The sequence below is a fragment of the Monodelphis domestica genome, chromosome 1, assembly GCF_027887165.1.
Source record: "Monodelphis domestica isolate mMonDom1 chromosome 1, mMonDom1.pri, whole genome shotgun sequence".
Lineage (NCBI taxonomy): Eukaryota > Metazoa > Chordata > Mammalia > Didelphimorphia > Didelphidae > Monodelphis > Monodelphis domestica.
This window is the reverse complement of record NC_077227.1, coordinates 705,610,834-705,628,970: the sequence shown is the minus strand read 5'-3', so window position 1 is coordinate 705,628,970 and position 18,137 is coordinate 705,610,834. Positions and strand designations below refer to the sequence as shown.

At 46.8% G+C, this 18,137-nt stretch overlaps 1 protein-coding gene across 2 annotated transcripts; it reads left to right on the top strand.

Moving 5' to 3' along the window:
• The first annotated feature begins 1,777 nt into the window (after positions 1–1,777).
• Positions 1,778–17,884, top strand: MVD (mevalonate diphosphate decarboxylase). Of its 2 annotated transcripts, none has more exons than XM_056810796.1 (10): positions 1,778–1,987; positions 4,403–4,473; positions 5,681–5,795; positions 12,252–12,392; positions 12,713–12,912; positions 13,799–13,873; positions 14,015–14,320; positions 14,896–15,011; positions 16,264–16,372; positions 17,059–17,884. In XM_056810796.1, exons 1-10 carry the CDS (start codon positions 1,918–1,920, stop codon positions 17,137–17,139), a joined length of 1,284 nt encoding a protein of 427 aa, XP_056666774.1. In that variant the 5' UTR covers positions 1,778–1,917; the 3' UTR covers positions 17,140–17,884. The 2 variants fall into 2 exon arrangements, with proteins under 2 accessions (XP_056666774.1, XP_001376834.1); XM_001376797.4 differs by having other exon boundaries at positions 1,780–1,987; positions 14,102–14,320.
• The last annotated feature ends 253 nt before the right edge of the window (positions 17,885–18,137 follow it).

Sequence of the window (18,137 nt, the reverse complement as noted above, 5' to 3'; positions counted from 1 at the left end):
GATGTTACTCTAAATTTGCGCTCAATAGCTATAAACTGGTTGATCAAGTCTATCCTGTTTTCATTGGGCTGGGCCTTGCTGTTACCAGGAAGAAGCCCATAAACCTCTCAATGCCCTAGACACTTTTCTGAAACTTAAGTTTTGCAGACAAGGTAACAATCTGCATTACTACAAGAAATTTCCTCAATTGGCAGTTCCCTGTGACAGTGAAATAACAGATTACAGTTCCTAGCTCTTATCTACTTCTTACAGTTGTAAACTCCTCCAGGAAAGAATGTCTTGTTTTTCCTTGAAGCACAGTGCACTAACAAATGTGTTGATATATAGATGAGTGAATGGATTATGTTATAGTATTTTGCAGTTGGAAATGTGATGGGCTGATCAATGTCTACAGAGAAAACTAGATGTGGTATTGTCAGGATACTCCTAAAAAAGTTGTCTCCTGCTCCCCATTGGAATTCAATTGCTTTTGAAAGCTAGTTTCCACAGACAGCTTCATGATGACAATGGGAGAAGAGATGGCATTTTCTAATCTCAGGAAAGAAATGTAACAGTTTCTAGCCCCAAAACACTTAACAGAATTTGAGGATGTCAGTGCTGGTAGGAACTAATACCCTTATTTTATAGAAAAGGTCAGATGGTGAAAAGGGACTTGTCCAAAGTAGATCCTAGCTTTATTGAATACTTGTTTAATTTTCTTTACATTATATCTGTCCATTGTTCCCACTAAAAAAGCATTGGAGTCACCAGGAATTTGCCACTATCATTCATGGGTCACTGTGAGTAAAATGCTTTAAAATGGAGAATTAAATTTCTAAAATCTGTGATTTTTTTTTTAGGGTGGCCACTCCTATTTACCAGATCAAAGAGCACTGGTGGCATAAAACCTGTCTCTAATTTTACTTTAAGTAAATCCTTTAACTTTCAAGAGCAGTCCCTTAATTCTGGTACTTTCCCTCTTTTGTTTTCCAATTATCCAACATATAGCTAGCTTGCTTTGCATATATTAATTTGCACAGTGTCTCCTCCATTGGATTGTAAGCTCCTTGAGGGCAGGGACTATCTTTTGCCATTTTTTTAACCCTTATTTTCCGTCTTAGAATCAATACTAAGTATCGATTTCAAGGCAGAAGGTGGTGAGAGCTAGGCAATGAGGATAACTGACTTGTCTAGGTTGATACAATAAGCGTCTGAGATCACATTTGAACCCAGAATCTCCCATCTGTAGGATTGGCTCTGAATCCACTGAGCCACATAGTGCCCCCTTTTACCTCCTTTTGTATCCCCAGCACTTAACCCAGAGGACGCTTAATATTGATTGATCGACCCCTACTTGTATTTGGGGGCGCAATATTATTGGTATTACAGTAGCCAAAAGATTGGGTTTAAGTTTCACTCACTAAGAACTTAAAAAAAGAAAATGGGCTATCCAGGACAGGTCACATCAATAAAGGTAACGAAACTCCGCGGTAATTTCTGTTTAAAACCAGGTGCATACTGACCAGACCCAATTTAATGATGCTTCCGCCATGCCCATGCGCAATGATGTCGCGAGCCCAGCGCCCCGCCCACCTTGAGGTCATCTGTCTTTCGGTGCCTGCTCCCGCCTCCTCGAACCAGAGCAACTTGCCCGCCTCAGGGGGCCGGCGAGGCTCCCGAGGTCTACCTTTCGATCCGAGCTCATTGGCTGCGAGAATCCGACGTGGGCCTGTCCCTCATATGATTGGCCATTGCATAAGCAGCTGCTGCCGAGGCGACCAATGGCATCGGAGCGCGTGAGGAAGGGGGCGGAGCTCACGAGGTGTGTGGGCCTCTCCAAGTCTTTTAGACCTCGGGCATGAGCGGGTGGCTCCGCCTGGGAGTTAGTTGTTCCTAGTCCGTCGTCCGAAGTTCGGGGTTCAAGGTTCGGTTTTGGTCATGGCTGCCGAGAAACCGCTCGTCTCCGTCACTTGTACCGCCCCCACCAACATCGCGGTCATCAAATACTGTGAGTGAGGACAGGTGCTGGAGACAGGGAGGGGGAGTCACAAGGAAACGTTCCCCCCGAAGCGCTGAGCGCAGAGCTTCGGGTTCCGGAGTTGTTTGGACCTGCCCAGGTGATGGGCTTTGGAGCTAGGAGGAACCTAGAAAACGTCCAGGCTGGGGCCTTGTGGCCTGAGATCTGGGTTCTGTGAAGGGGAAAGGAAATGGCATCGTGTTAAAATATTAATGCTTGATTAAAATGAGGTTAATATGAAATAGCATGTCAGTAACAGCATAATTCTATGTATCCAAAACAGGATTTGTATGAGTAATACGTTAATTATGTTATATTTTATTTATTTTTGTTTTGTTTTTAAACCCTTACCTTCTGTCTTAAAATCTGTACTGTGTATTGGCTCTGAGGCAGAAGGCAGTAAGGGCTTGGCTTGTTGGGGTTAAATGACTTGCCCAGGGTCACACAGCTAGAAAGTGCCTGAGGCCACATTTGAACCCAGGGCCTCCCATCTCTAGGCCTGGCTCTATCCACTGAGCCACCTAGTTGCCCCCAAATATTATATTTTAAATAAATAAAAGATACCCTTAAAAACATCCAGAGAAGGGGTACATAGACTTTAGCTGACTGTCAAGGGTCCATGATAAACTCAGAAGCTAAGAACCCTTGGTCTAGCCCAACTCCTTCATTTTTTTTAAAAAACATTTACTTTCTGTCCTAATATCAATTTTCAAAAAATCTTCACCACCTCTCTTAGAATAGATACTAAGTATTCATTCTCTAAGGCAGAAGAGCAGTAAGGGCAAGGCAGTTTGGATTAAGTTGATTTACTTAAGGTCACACAGCTAGGAAGTGTGTGAACCCAGGACCTCCTATCTTCAGGCCTGGCTCTATATCCAATGAGTCACCTAGTTACCTCTTAATCCCTTAACAGCTGCCCAAGTGCAAACTATGTGCCAGGCCCTGTGATATAAGCAGCTGGTATACCAAGAAAGGCAAAGGGCAGTCCCTACTCTCAAGAGGCTCACAGTCTAATGGAGGAGACAGCATTTTTGTCTGGAGGAGCTTTTTTGTATGGACAAAAAAAGCTAGGCTGGATAAACTGGTCAAGAATTAACAGAGGCTGAGAACTCTAGAATTAAAAGGGTTGGGGAAAGGCTTCCCATCGAGGGTGGGCTTTTGCTTGGGCCTCGAAGGAAAGCCAAGGAAGGCAGGAGGCAAAGATGAAGAAGGAGAAAATTCCAAACTGAGGACAGCTGGTGGTGTAGTAGAGCACTGGGACTGGAGTCAAGGGGTCCCAAGTTCAAATTTATCCTTAGACATGCACCAGCCCTCTGACCCTGGACAGTCACTTAATCTCTGTTTGCTACAGTTTCCTCAACTGTAAAAATGAGGCAATAACAGCACCTATTTTGGAGGGTTGTTGTGAGGATCAAAGAAGATAATATTTATAAAGCACTTCGTATAGTACCTAGCACATAGTAGATGCTGTTTGAGTACCTGCCCTTACTATTGACTGTCTTTGAGCAGGCTTTTAGTAAGGTCTCATGGCAGTCTGTGTATCTGTTGCCAAGTCTGTAGAGATACATCACCTGGAGCTTGGCTATCAGTTGTTTTGACTATTTCACATGTGAATTATATATAGTCCATTAAGCATCAATGGAGAAAGTACTCACACTGCTGAAATCATGGCAGGAATGGACACAGCAGAGGCCAGTAGTCTGGCTTCAGTATGTTTTGTTCAGGTCCTTTAAAGGTTTGGTAATGGGAGGGGGAGGTGTAGCCAGTGAGGTAGGAGGGGATGGGAGTAGGAAAAGACCTTTTTCACTGAGGCAACAGTATTTGTTGTTGTTCACTTGTGTCTGTCTCTTCATGATCCTATTTATGGTTTTCTTGGCAAAGATACTTGAGTGGTTTACCATTTCCTTCTCCTTCTCCTCCAGCTCATGTTACAGATGAGGAAATTGAGGCAAATGAGTTTAGTTGACTTTCCCAGGGTCACACAGCTAGTAGTGTCAGAGACCAGATTTGAACTCAGAGAGGGAGTTTTCCTGATTCCAAGCCCAGTTCCCTATCTATTATGCCACCTAGCTGCCCAAAGTTAAGGTAACAGGCAGGTAAATTAGCACATGTTGAAGATGAAGTATGATCACTCATTTGAGGATAGGTCAGCAAGGAATAAATAGTTAGAGAAAACTTTCTCAAAAAGGTGGGACTTGAGCTGGGGTTTGAAAGACTTACATAAACCAAAGGGGAAGCTGCAGGCCTAGGAACCCCTGAACCCAGTAGCTGGATGTGAGTGGGTGTGGCCTGGAGGAGATTGACTTGCCTGGAGCAGAATCCTCTTTTAAAGCAGTAGAAGACTAGACTGCCTCCTAGGGTAACCTCAGTGCTTGCATGCAAGGTGCTGATCGCTTGATCTTCCAGGGGGGAAACGTGATGAGAAGCTGATTTTGCCCATCAATTCCTCACTGAGTGTCACTCTGCACCAAAATCAGGTATGTACAAAGCATGTAAGCTAACTCTCCCCTATCTAGGAGCTGAGAGCCCACATAAGTCTATCTGCTATGTATTTTTTTTAAACCCTTCTACCTTAGAAATAACACAGTATATCAGTTCCAAAGTGGAAGAATGGAAGGGTTAGACAGTGGGGTTTAAGTGACTTGTCTAGCTAGGAAGTATCTGAGGCCAGATTTGAACCCAGGGCCTCCTACCTCCAGGCCTGGCCCTATCCACTGAGCTACCTTCTCCTCCTCACTCCTATTCCATCTACTATGTATTAATTAGAAGATTTTGCATGTAGAGGCTGGGAAGAAAAGAAGTAGCAGGGAACAGTAATGTTTTGTATGTGGCTGACACATGCCATCTGCTTTCCACTAGAAGATTTTGAGAGTTTTGATCCCTCCCAAAGGACTCCTTTCTGCCCCAAATTCCCCCTAAAAAATAAGGGACTCTGACCATTTGTCCTGGATCCCCAGCCTAGCAGGTGGAACTATTAGACCTACCAGCATCTCTACCACCTACCCTTCAACCCCAGGCAGGTCAGTTTCTCTGCTTTCTACTGTTTCCTGATTTATAAAATAGTCTTTTGTACTAGACCTGTGATTCACTGGCACAAGGTACTCTCTGGCTGAAGCAATGTTCTCTCCCAATGCTAGCTGACCTTCGTCTTACAGAATTGCCTATTGTTGTCAGAAGTTGAGTAATTTGTCTAGGGTCACACAGCCAGTATGTGTCAGAGGTTGGACTCAAACCTGGGTTTTCCTGGCTTTAAGGCTGGCCTTTTATCCCCTAAGCTCCACTGTCTCATTCCTAAATGAGATCACAGACCTATTTTGAGTATGTGCCAGGGCTGGTAGAATGTAAGCCTTTTGAGGACTGAAACATTTACTATCTTTGTATCATTAACACCTGGCACAGTGCCTTCCTTGAATGTAGTAGGGGCTTAATAAATACTTATTGAACTTGGGTAAGGAGGAGAATACCTCTTATCTGAAAAAAGTGAAATAAGGATAACTTCTGGCTCCCTGAAAGGTTAAAAAGTAGATTATAGGTAGTAATAGGTATTAAAATGGACTTGGATATATGGAAAGTGAGTCCAGTTCTAATTAATACTGCCATGTAGAAATTCTAATTAATACTACTATTCTAGAAATTCCTTGTTATTTCCTGAAGGCTGAGGTAATCCTGATATTTCTTTCCTAGTTAAAAACCACCACCACAGCAGCCATCAGTCGGGACTTCAAAGAGGACCGAATCTGGCTGAATGGCAAGGAAGAGGATGTGGGGCACCATCGATTACAGTCCTGCCTTCGAGAGAGTAAGTACTTGAGATCAAGAGCTGGTTCCTTTGGCCCCAGGCTCTTCTTTCATAGTTTTCAGTTGGGATGGGAGTAGTACTGAACCTAGATTTTCTAATGGAAAGAGATTAGAATTTCAGCTTCTCAGAGATTGATGATGTTTTTCATCTACCCAGCTCCCTTAAAGTAAGGTGACAGAAGAGTTAGTGAGTAATCCTGAGCCCTATTTGGGATACCTTCAGCACCACTTTTCCCACTTATTTCTCTGACCTCTACTCTGTTGTATAATGATTAATTGGAAGCTAGAGAGCCATAGGCATGGGAAAGTGGTGGCTTTTGTTTGTTTATGGTTTTTTATTATTTTAAAGTTAACAAATATCCCTAAATGATCATCTTCATATATAAAGTGGAACAGAAAAAGAGGATTGTACATGTAACTGAGGATCTCTATTGCATGTAACTTGCTTTTCCTTTTAAGTATATGATCAATTCAACATGTAATTTTCAAAGCTATCCTTTTTGTCTGTTTGGTCAAATTTTGTGAATTTAAAAAATGTATACATGAGCCTTTTTTTTTCTTGGCATCACTATTACTGGAAAAGCCGATGCACAGAGACAGTCCCACTCTCTCGGCGTTGGAAGCCTGGGTCCAGTGGCACGAAAAATTGTTATGTCTGGAGACTTCCTCAGCTGCATTGGATGGCCATGTCATCCTTTGTGCTCCAACACACCCTAAGCACTCCACAGTGCTTTGCTGCGTCGCCCTCTCAGCTGTTGAACCTTTTTATTGGTTTCTTCCGTCTGTTCAGCCGAAGCAGTCTTCACATGCTGGGTGAGCAAAGCCCTGGTTCACCAGGGGTCGATGACCCAATGGCTACCCTCACAAGGTTTAGCCGGCCTGTCGAAGCTGTTGCCCAGGGTGTGGCTGCTGCCACATGCTAGCAGCTACTAGGAGCCACAAGTGAGAGCTGGGTGCCAGGTGGGGGTCAGAGGCTGGAGAGCTGCCCTAGGAAGGCACGACAAGCCCTCCATACCAGAGATACTACCCCTCCCTGAGCACCCCATACACCCCTTTCACACACAAGTATCTTTGTGCACACTCATCTATTCTGACCCTGTCCACCCTCTTCAAGACCTGCGGCGATGGGGGAGTGGCAACGCAACAGGTGGAGGTGACCACTGGCAGTTGTAGTCACGAACCTGCATGTAGGCGGCCCACGGACCAGTGGTTGCTCGGCCCTGTGGGCAGCAGGGACGTTCGGCAGCATCCTGGGTGACTGAACAGCCCTCTCTAGGACAGCACTGCTCACCCTAATCAAGGGAGGGGACTAGAAAAGGTGTCCCAAACATTGCCTGCCCTACAAACATCCTGTCAGCACACCGCAGCTGGCGGGTCATCCCTTTAAGCGGTCGAAATCAAAGAAAAAATACAAAGAAACTCCTACTAGGAGCATGGAACATCAGAACATTACTTGATAGAGAGAATATCCCAAGGCCTGAGAAAAGAACAGCTCTAATCGGTAAAGAACTGGCGCAATATAACATCGACAGCGCAGCCTTAAGCGAAACATGCTTACCAGAAGAGGGATCACTTAGCGAACCCACCACTGGATACACCTTCTTCTGGAAAGGTAGAGCCTCAGATGAAGACAGAATCCACAGTGTTGGCCTAGCCATCAAGACCAGTTTGCTCAAACAGCTGCCAGACTTGCCTGTGGGCATCAGCGAGAGGCTCATGAAGATCAGTTTACCTCTCAGCAAAAACCAGTATGCCACAATCATCAGCGCATATGCCCCAACACTGACCAGCACAGAGGAGACCATCAAGCAGTTCTACTCTGACCTGAGTGCCGTCCTGCACTCAGTGCCCACAAATGACAAGCTGATACTACTGGGAGACTTCAACGCCCACGTTGGCCAGGACCATGAAAGATGGAAAGGAGTGCTTGGCAAACACGGCGTGGGCAAAATGAACAACAATGGCCTACTGCTATTCAGCAAATGCTCAGAGTTCGAACTCACCATCGCGAACACTGTGTTCAGAATGGCGAACAAATATAAAACAACGTGGATGCACCCACGATCAAAACAGTGGCATCTCATTGACTACATCATTGTATGCCGGGGAGACATCCAGGATGTAAAGATCGCCAGAGCCATGAGAGGAACTGAATGCTGGACAGACCACCGATTGGTTAGAGCACTCTTCAAATGCGCATTGCGCCTCACCATCCAAAACGCGCTCAGACAGTTCGTGCATTTTACAACGTGAGTCATCTTAGAGATCCATCTTATTTGCAAACATTCCAGTCCTGCCTGGATGACAAGCTGTCTGCCAAGGGACCACTCACTGGAAGCTCAACCGAGAAATGGAACCAGTTCAGAGACGCAATGAAGGAAACATCAAAGGCAGTCCTAGGCCCCAAACAACGCAACCACCAGGACTGCTATTGAACAACACTGCTATTGAAGACCTATTGAGCAAAAAGAACAAAGCCTTTATGGAGTGGCAAAATAACCCAAACTCTGCTCCTAAAAAGGACAGATTCAAGTCACTCCAAGCCATAGCGCAGCGTGAGATCAGGAAGATGCAAGACCTATGGTGGGAAAAAAAGGCAGAAGAAATCCAGTGGTTCGCTGATACAAAAAACTACAAATTTTCAGTGCCCTCAAGACTGTCTATGGGCCATTAAAACCCACCACCACTCCCTTGCTATCCTCTGACGGTGACACTCTCATAAAAGATAAAAAAAGGCATCAGCAACAGGTGGAAAGAACACTTCAGTCAGCTTCTCAACTGACCCTCTTCAGTCGACCAAAGCGCCCTTGACCAGATCCCCCAAAACCGCACCATTGAACAACTTGACGTCCCTCCTTCAATAGAGGAAGTCCAAAAAGCCATTAAACAAATGAGTGCAGGCAAGGCATCCAGTAAAGACGGGGTCCCAACTGAGGTGTACAAGGCCTTAAATGGAAAGGCGCTCCAGGCATTCCACATAGTGCTGACCAGCATATGGGAAAAGGAAGACATGCCCCCAGAACTCAGAGATGCCTCCATCGTAGCCCTATACAAGAACAAAGGCTCACGAGCAGCCTGTGACAACTACAGAGGCATCTCACTACTCTTCACTGCTGGAAAGATCCTCGCCCGTGTTATACTCAACAGACTCCTGTCATCTGTTTCAGAGCAGAACCTGCCTGAATCACAATGTGGCTTCCGACCAGATCGCAGCACCATCGACATGGTCTTCACGGTGAGGCAAATGCAGGAAAAATGCCTTAAGCAGAACCTGAGTCTCTACATTGTCTTCATAGACCTGACAAAGGTGGTCGACACAGTGAACAGGGACGCATTGTGGGTGATCCTCAGCAAGCTCGGTTGCCCAGCAAAATTCGTCAAACTGATCCAGCTCTTTCATGTGAACATGACAGGGGAAGTCCTATCTGGTGGAGAGACTTCCGATCGCTTCAACATCTCCTATGGCATGAAACAAGGCTGTGTCCTCGCTCCGGTACTATTCAACCTATTTTTCACCCAAGTATTACGACATGCTGTGATGGATCTAGACCTGGGCGTCTACATCAAATACCGACTGGATGGCTCACTATTCGACCTTCGCCACCTGACTGCAAAAACAAAGACCACAGAGAGACTCATCCTGGAAGCTCTCTTCGCAGATGACTGTGCTCTCATGGCCCACCAAGAAAATCATCTTCAAACCATTGTGGACAGGTTCTCTACCGCAACAAAACTGTTTGGCCTCACTATCAGCCTCAGCAAAACAGAGGTGCTGTTCCAACCTGCACCAGGGAGGCCAACTAACCAGCCGTGCATTATAATCGACGGCACGCAGCTTTCTAACGTCAACATTTTCAAGTACCTGGGCAGCACCATCACCAACGATGGGTCCCTAGACCACGAGATTAATGCCAGGATCCAAAAGGCCAGTCAGGCACTCGGGCGGCTGCGCTCCAAAGTCCTCCAACACAGAGGTGTAAGCACTGCGACGAAGCTCAAAGTGTACAACGCAGTGGTCCTCAGCTCGCTCCTGTACGGTTGTGAGGCATGGACACTGTACCAGAAGCACATGAAACAGCTGGAGCAATTCCACCAACACTCCCTCCGGTCAATCATGAGGATCTGATGGCAGGACCAAATCACCAAACAGGAAGTCCTTGACAGAGCCAACTCCACCAGCATTGAAGTAATGGTCCTCAAAACCCAGCTACGATGGTCTGGACACGTCATCCGCATGGACCCACAGCGAATACCAAGACAGGTATTCTATGGTGAACTGTCAGCTGGATTCAGGAAACAAGGCCAACCAAAGAAAAGATTCAAGGATCAGCTAAAATCAAACTTGAAGTGGGCTGGCATGATACCAAAGCAACTAGAACTTGCTGCCTCTGACAGAAGCAGCTGGCGAACCCACATTAACCATGCCACCACCACCTTTGAAGATGAGCGACGTCGACATCTTGCCGCTGCGCGTGAACGCCGACACCAGGCCACAACTGCACCTCCCGTAACAACAGGCGTCCCATGCCCCATGTGCCACAAACTGTGCGCCTCAGCCTTTGGACTGCAAAGCCACATGAGGATACATCAATAGATGATAATGAACAAAGACAATAGTCATTCTCAATCACTGAGAGACTACCACTACTAACTACTATTACTAGCCCACATTTCCCTTCTACCTCCTCCTTCCCACCCTCCCCCCCAAAAAAAAGAAAGAAAAGAAAACCCAATTCTTAAAACAGTTCAGCAGTCTGAAGAATTCCTGCATTGACTGTGTCTGAAAATGTGTCTCGTTTTGCACCTTGAACCTATTGCCTCTCTTAGAAGATGAGTAGCATACTTTCTTTGGTCCTTTAAAATCCCAATTGGTACAGATTTGGTCCAATGATTGCTCATTGTATTGATTAGAGTCCTTATTTAGGTCTTTCTTTATGCTGTTAGGGTTATCATATAAATTATTCTCCTGGTTCTGCTCACTTAACTCTTCATTAGTTCATACAAATCTAACCAGATTTCTCTGAAACCATCTCTTTTTTGCCATTTCTTACTGTGAAGTAATATCCATTATATTAATATGCCAAGGCTTATCTGGCTTTTCCCTAATTGATGGATGGATGCCCATTAGTTTCCAGTTTTTTTCTTTTAAAAGAAATTTTATGTTCTACATCCCTCCTGATTAGAGAAATGCAAATCAAAACAACTCTGAGGTACCACCTTACATCTAGCAGAAAGGGCTATAATAAATGTTGGAGGGGATGGGGCAAAAATGCATTGCTGGTGGAGTTGTGATTGATCCAACCATTCTGTAAGACATTTGGAATTATGCCCAAAAGACTTTAAAAGAATGCGTGCCCTTTGATCCACCCATAGCACTGCTGGGTTTGTATCCCAAAGGGATAAAAAAGAATGGGAAAGGTTCTGTATGTACAAAAATGTTTAGCACTGCGCTTTTTGTAGTGGCAAAAAATTGGAAAATGAGGGGATGTCCCTCGATTGGGGAATGGCTGCACAAATTGTGGTATATGATGGTGATGGAATACTATCATGCTATAAAGAATGTTGAATAGGATGATTTAAAAAAGAACTGGAAAGACCTACATGAACTGATGCAGAGTGAAATAAGCAGAACCAGGAGAACATCATACACAGAACTGAAACATTGTGGGATGATCAAATATAATAGTCTCTGCTACTAAAAGCAATGTAATGGATCCAGGACAATTCTGAGGGACTTATGAGAAAGAATGCTATGTACATCTAGAGAAAGAACTGTGGGAGTAGAAATCCAGAAGAAAACATATGATTTATCACTTATTTATATGGTTTTTTTTAACATTATTTTATTTGGTCATTTCCAAACATTCATTGTTATATGGTTTTATGATAAGAGGTTTTGTTTTTAAAAGATTATTACAAAAATGAATAAGGAAATAGGTTTTGAGTGATAATATATGTATAACCCAGTGGAATTGCTTGTAGCTCCAGGAGGGGATGTCAGGGGAAGAGGGGAGGGAGACAACAAGAATCACATAATAATGGGAAAATTTTTAAAAATAAAATAAAATCTAATTAAAATTAAAAAAAAAATTTCTGATTATATGTCAAAACAATTTTTAACATTTTTTTTTTAATTTTGAGTTCCAGGGCAGATAGATAGCTCTGTGGCTAGAGAGCCAGGCCTGGAGATGGGAAACTTTGGGCAAATCAATCCTCCATTGCCTAGCCCTTACTGATTTTCTGCCTTGGAGTCAATACTTACTATCGATTCTAAGACAGATGGTAAGGATTTTAAAAAATAAAATATTGAGTTTTAAATTCTCTCCCTCTTTTTCCCATCCCCTCATTGAGAAGGTGCTCTGAGGCTACAATGGAAGGCCATCTCAGGGGTTGTAACAGAAAGGCTAACCCACCTGGGCCCCTGGGCCTTTGGTCCTTTCTCTCTGTTTCCCCATAGTCCGCCGCCTGGCCCGTAAACGGAGGAGTGGGAGTGATGGGGATTTGGTTCCTCTTTCCTACAAGGTGCACATCGCCTCAGTGAATGACTTCCCCACTGCAGCGGGCCTGGCCTCCTCAGCCGCAGGGTATGCCTGCCTTGGTGAGTAGTGTTAGAACTGGGCCCTCTTTGTAGGTCTATAGCCATGTCTCTGAACCAGGCAGGGCCAGGGACTCCCTGTAGGGGAGGGGCCTTCTGTGAGGGGAGCTGAGCAGGCACCTGGTTATTTTGTCATCACAGATTCTGTTGCTTTCTGAACCACCCTCATGGGAGGGTTTTGGAGAGTATAATTCACAAATAAAATCCCTACCTGCTTGGAGAGACTGATTTCATCTCTGATTGTGATCCCAGCAGCTGTGGCCACCTTCCATTTTCTATCCTGTGTATCATCTCCATTCTTTTCTCCCTTCCTTTCTCTACAGTCTACACTCTGGCCCAGCTCTACGGGGTAGAGAGTGAGCTCTCCGAGGTGGCTCGGCAAGGCTCGGGCAGTGCTTGTCGAAGCATGTTTGGCGGCTTTGTGCAGTGGCACATGGGAGAAAGGCCTGATGGGAAGGACAGCATCGCCCAGCAGGTCGCCCCAGAGTCGCACTGGCCGGAGCTCAGGGTCCTCGTTCTTGTGGTGAGTGGGCCCTGGGCACCCGTGGATCGAAGCTCCTCCAATAAGTTTTCCCACCCGGGGAGCCAGGCTTTGGGAATAGACCCTAGAGACGACAGCTCCAATTCCGAGGGTCCGCAGTGTGGAAGGCGCCTGGTTCTAGGTAGTTTGGCTGGTGCAGCCTCGGGGGAATGAAGAGGAAGAACCCACTGACCTTCTGTTTCTGCCAGGATGGCTTCCCTGCTCATTCACTCATGGCCAGATCTTATTCTCCCCAGAGTATTTCTCAGAACCCCCATTCTTCTAAGACCTCAGGCCCTGCCTGACGACCCTGACCCTCTTTCAGCCCATCTCCTCTAGCTTGTCTAAGTTTGTACCACCTTCTTTGTATGCCACACAAACCAATACCTACTATTGGTTCCAAGACAGAAGAGAGGCAAAGGCTAGGCAGTCAGGGTTAAGTGACTTGCCCAGGGTCACATAGTGAGGAAGTGTCTGAGGCCAGATTTGAACCCTGGACCTCCTTTCTCTAGGCCTGGTGTTCCATCCACTGTGATACCTAGTGCCCCTTGTTAGTTAGTGGTAGTCTCTCGGTGACCGAGAATGACGATTGTCTTTGTGCATTATCATCTATTGATGTACCCTCATGTGGCTTTGAAGACCAAAGGCTGAGGCGCACAGTTTGTGGCACATGGGGCCTGGGACGCCCGTTGTACCACTGTCTTAGACTATGTCTTGTATTGTATATGGCTGTTGCATCTGTGTTAGTCTTGAAGATGAGCCCCTAGAAGGCAGCCAGGCCTTATGTATTCTGCCCTTAGCACCATGCTCGTTACTTAACAGGGTGGTCTGGCCCAAGGGGTCAGTTTAGGGAGTGCATCAGGTGTGTTCATATTCTTTCTTGTGTTAGGTCAGTGCTGAAAGAAAGCCAGTGAGCAGCACATCTGGAATGCAGACCAGTGTAGAAACCAGCTCTCTGCTCAAAGTAAGGCTCAGCTCCGTGGTCCTTGGGGAGATGGGGTGGGAGGGGGCTGCTGGTGGCCCGCCTGCATCATACGGTGGGGAGCCAGGCCTTGCCAGAGTTGTGCTTGTAGAACTCTACAGGCTCTTCTCCCCTCACCTGCAGACTTCTGGACACACCCCCATCCTCCTGCCCTCTGTCCTCGCCCTTGATAGTTGGATCATTTCTGAAAATTGGCTAATCGCTTTGCAGTTCCGGGCTGAGTCTGTGGTGCCAGGTAGGATGGCAGAGATGGCGCGGTGCATCAAGGAGCGGGACTTTGAGGCCTTTGGCCAGCTGACCATGAAGGACAGCAACCAGTTCCATGCCACTTGCCTGGACACTTTCCCTCCGATTTGTTACCTCAATGATACGTCTCGGCAGATCATCAGCCTGGTCCACTGCTTCAATGCCTACTATGGCAAGACCAAGGTAAGGCAGATGTGCCTGAGAGAAGGACAGTAATACCTGACACCAGAGCCCTTCTGTTCTTGGGGAGGAGAGGCACTAACTCGCAGCTAAACTCCTCAAGAATGTGCATTTATGGTTTTCTAAGGCAGTCTGTGACCCGCAGGGCCATCCACGGGCATCTGTTTCTATTCGAGTTTGGCCAGTGCCATAGAACCCTGGCTGGGATTCACAGCTCCTGGGGAAGGCTGTAGGGAGACGAGGGGGTTGAGATTGTGGCAGGACCAGAGAACGTGCCCATTGCCAGGCTTCTGTGAACCTACCTTCTTCCTGCCTACTAAAGGGAGCGAGTTCTAAGCCCTTCCAGCTCTAAAGCACAGGGATCTAGAGTCTTTTTACTGTCCCACCTCGGCCTTTTAGTGAGATATTGTTTGATCTGAGAGGCAAATGGAGAGCTCTTTGCTCTATCCGTGGCCCGAGGGGCCTCTGGTTCTTTGAACTATGAAGCTCTGGGGACCCCAGAGTTACTTCCGCTCGCTGGCAGCCTGGCAGCAGAGGGCCAAGTGTGGCACATCCGTGTTAGCTGTCCTGCCTTTCAGGTGGCGTACACCTTTGATGCTGGGCCCAACGCCGTCATCTTTACCCTGGAGGAAACAGTGGATGAATTTGTGGCTGTCATAAAACAAGTCTTCCCTCCAGAGATGAATGGAGACAAGTGAGTGACATAACTCATTCCCTTATGTTTTCTCTTTCCCTTGTTGACTGGCTTACAGAGTATGTATTTGTTGAGGTACCAGGAAAGAGAAATCGTTTGCTTCATGCAAGAGATTAAACTGAAAATCTCTCGAGTCTGCTCCCCACTTTAACTGGCTGTTGAGATGAGGATGGTGATATTGGGACCATGGGAACTCTTCTCTAATGGTGATGGGTGGCATCCTCAGAGTTCAGCATCTCTGGCCCCCCAGGAGGCTTGTAATAGGAAGTGGGCATCCCAGCCTGGGGTCCTGTTTCCCCACCTGCTGCTGCCACCTCCTGAAGCCAGCTGGCCTTCCAGAGAGGAGAGCCAGTATGCCGCTTGCCCAGGACTCCAGTTAGGGAAGTCTAGCAGCGACAGCAGAGTGGGAGGAGGGTGCCAGCCTAGCTGGAAGCTGGTCTGGGATAGCCTCGGAGTAAGGGAAAAGCAGGCGAAGGGTCTCGCCATTCAGACCCCCAAAGAAGGATATCTCTAAAGACCCGGATGGCCAAATTCTGACTGGGAAGGTAGAGTTAGGAGTTGGGAAGATTGTCTCAGACTTTCTTGATGGAGTAAAGGAGATGAAGGATGATGATCTGGTGAAGGAGGCTCCTCTGGCGTTGCTCCAGGCCCTGGCTAGTTTGTCTCTTCCTGGCTTTTCTCTTCACATCTCCTTACCGTCCTCTGTATATGGGGTTGGTGGGAGACATGGACCCAGTGCCTCAGGAAATAAAGGAAAAGCTTTGATATGAACCTCTTGGATTTGTTGTGTACTTGGAGGGAGAGGCAAACGATGCGTGGTGCAGCCTCATGGCCCAGGTTTATACGACAATGTCATATGAATAATAATGAAAGCATTTGGGATAGAAGGCACTAACTTTTTAAAAACGCACTGCAGAGTTTTGAAGGTTGTGTCAGTGGAGCTCCGTCTCTGGGAGCTTCTGCCTTCCCAGTATGGTCCCAGCAATAGAGTCTGGGTCAGGGAGCCAACCTAGGAGGTGCAGGGCACCAACTGCCTCTCACTAGATGGTGAATTAATTGGCCGTGAAAACCCTTGAAACTAAGGGAAAAGGGCTGAAAAGATCCCATGGCACTAAGATGAATGGGGGTGATGGGCTGGGGTGGGGGGGGGGGGTTGGAAAGCCCTTCTTTTTCCTGGCCCCACTTTGCCCATGCTGTCTTGGGGCCACCCACCCTAGAGAGATGGGGTGTATTCTGGTCATTTTCCTCCCAGGTTCCTGAAGGGGTTGCCCGTAGAGCCTGTTGAGCTCTCAGAAGAAGTAAAATCTGCTTTGCCCATGGAGCCATTCCCTGGAGGAATCAGATACATCATCACTACTCAGGTAATGCCTTAGAGTGCTTTTTCAGCCCCCTAGGGAGGCCCTGGAGGTCAGGATAGAGTCATATCCCCCTTCTCACAACAGTCACCCCATTTATTAAGTGCACCTTCAAAGGGCCCCATTCTTTAGGCATGGATTCCCTCCCCCACCTCAGGGCTGTAGGCCATTCTCCCTTCCTTGGCCTCTACCAAACAGTCATTGGCCATGCTGTGGTCACAATTATGGGGAAGTACAAATTCCTGTCTCCCATAAGCAGACATTTCCAGTGTTGGTTCTGCAGATCTTATAGCCATAATCCACATGTTCATAATTGCATGATGTGTATGACATGATGGCCTTCCCTGTCCATCACAGGAGGCAGGGAGGCTGCTGTTGGAAAGGGGCAGTAAAATATGGGCCTTGGGCACACGAATCTGGGAAACTTCCCAAGAAAATTGGCTAAAGATTTGGAAATCTGGACCCAAGACAAGTGTCTGGCATTCCAAAATTGCCTTTTTGCATTGCACTAGGGGCCTCCAGAGTCTCTCTTTCTGCCTAGAAGGAATAGGGAAGAGTTGACAACTTGACCCTCCCATATGACTTTTCCCCTCCTCCGCTGAAAACTCCCTGCCTGTCCCAGGGAGAAGGCTAGAGAAGTGAAGTCTGCATATATCCATGTAATCCCACCTTTAACTTCTCTCCTGATACAGGTGGGGCCCGGACCTCAGGTCCTGGAAGAGCCCCAGCGGCAGCTCCTGGGCCCCGACGGCCTGCCCAAGCCAGTGTCCTGAGTATGGGTCATCTCGAGTCATCAGCCACCTCGGGGACATGCAGCAGAATGGGAGCTGTCTTATGGAGAGGCGGGGAGCATTGATGAAACGTCTGTTTATCCCGGCGAGGACTGGCCTGTTAGGATTCTGCACCTGGCTGGAAAAATACTGTCATGCAAGAAATTTTGTCAAACATGCCACCAGCAAGAGATTTCTGCATTGGAAGTTAAAATGGATCGACTGTTGGCTGTTATGACCTGTAGTGGGACAGGCAGTTGTTGCCCCTCTGTCGCGGTGTCTCTCCCCTCTACCTCACTCCCCCATGTGGTTCTCTTGGGTTCTCTGCTGATATGGAGAGGCTGGACAGCCCTCCCCATAGTCCATCACCTAAAGAAAGGCCAATCAGTCATTGCGCAGAAGTGATAGCAGGTCATTTCTGAGCTAGAATCAGGTGAACTGATGATGGAGGCATTCTTCCTCCCTGACTCCTCTTCCAAAGCCTTTCCTGCTATTTTTGAAGAAAGTCGCAGGGAAAAAATGGTTCTTGTCTTCCCCACTGAATCATTGACGTGTCTCGATCTGTATTAAGTGGATGTGAGTGTGCCACCTAAGCAGCCCCTGGGAATCCCACAAACTGAGGCGGTTTCCTAGGACTGTGGTCCAGAAGGTGAATCTTTTTTGCCAGATTTTCTTGGGTGCTCTGGAATTGAACTTTAAGCCAAGGACTATGAGTTTAATTTTCCTTTAAAAAAGTATTCATTTACAAGAGGTGGTCTCTGAGCGGTCTTTCTTTGAAGCTAGTGATAACATGTTACCTTTGAGCATAGCTTACCTTACTTCCACAGAAATGAACAGTAGTTGTTGGCATTAATGTTGAGAGGAATGCTATGTACTGGGAGGGAAACGACTTGCCTGAGGGGTCTCTGTTGGAATAACCCCCTTCCCTTGGCTCCCAGATTTGTGCTCTTTTCTGCCATCCCCAGACTTTAGGAGAGAGTATGGATGGCATCAGCAGAGGA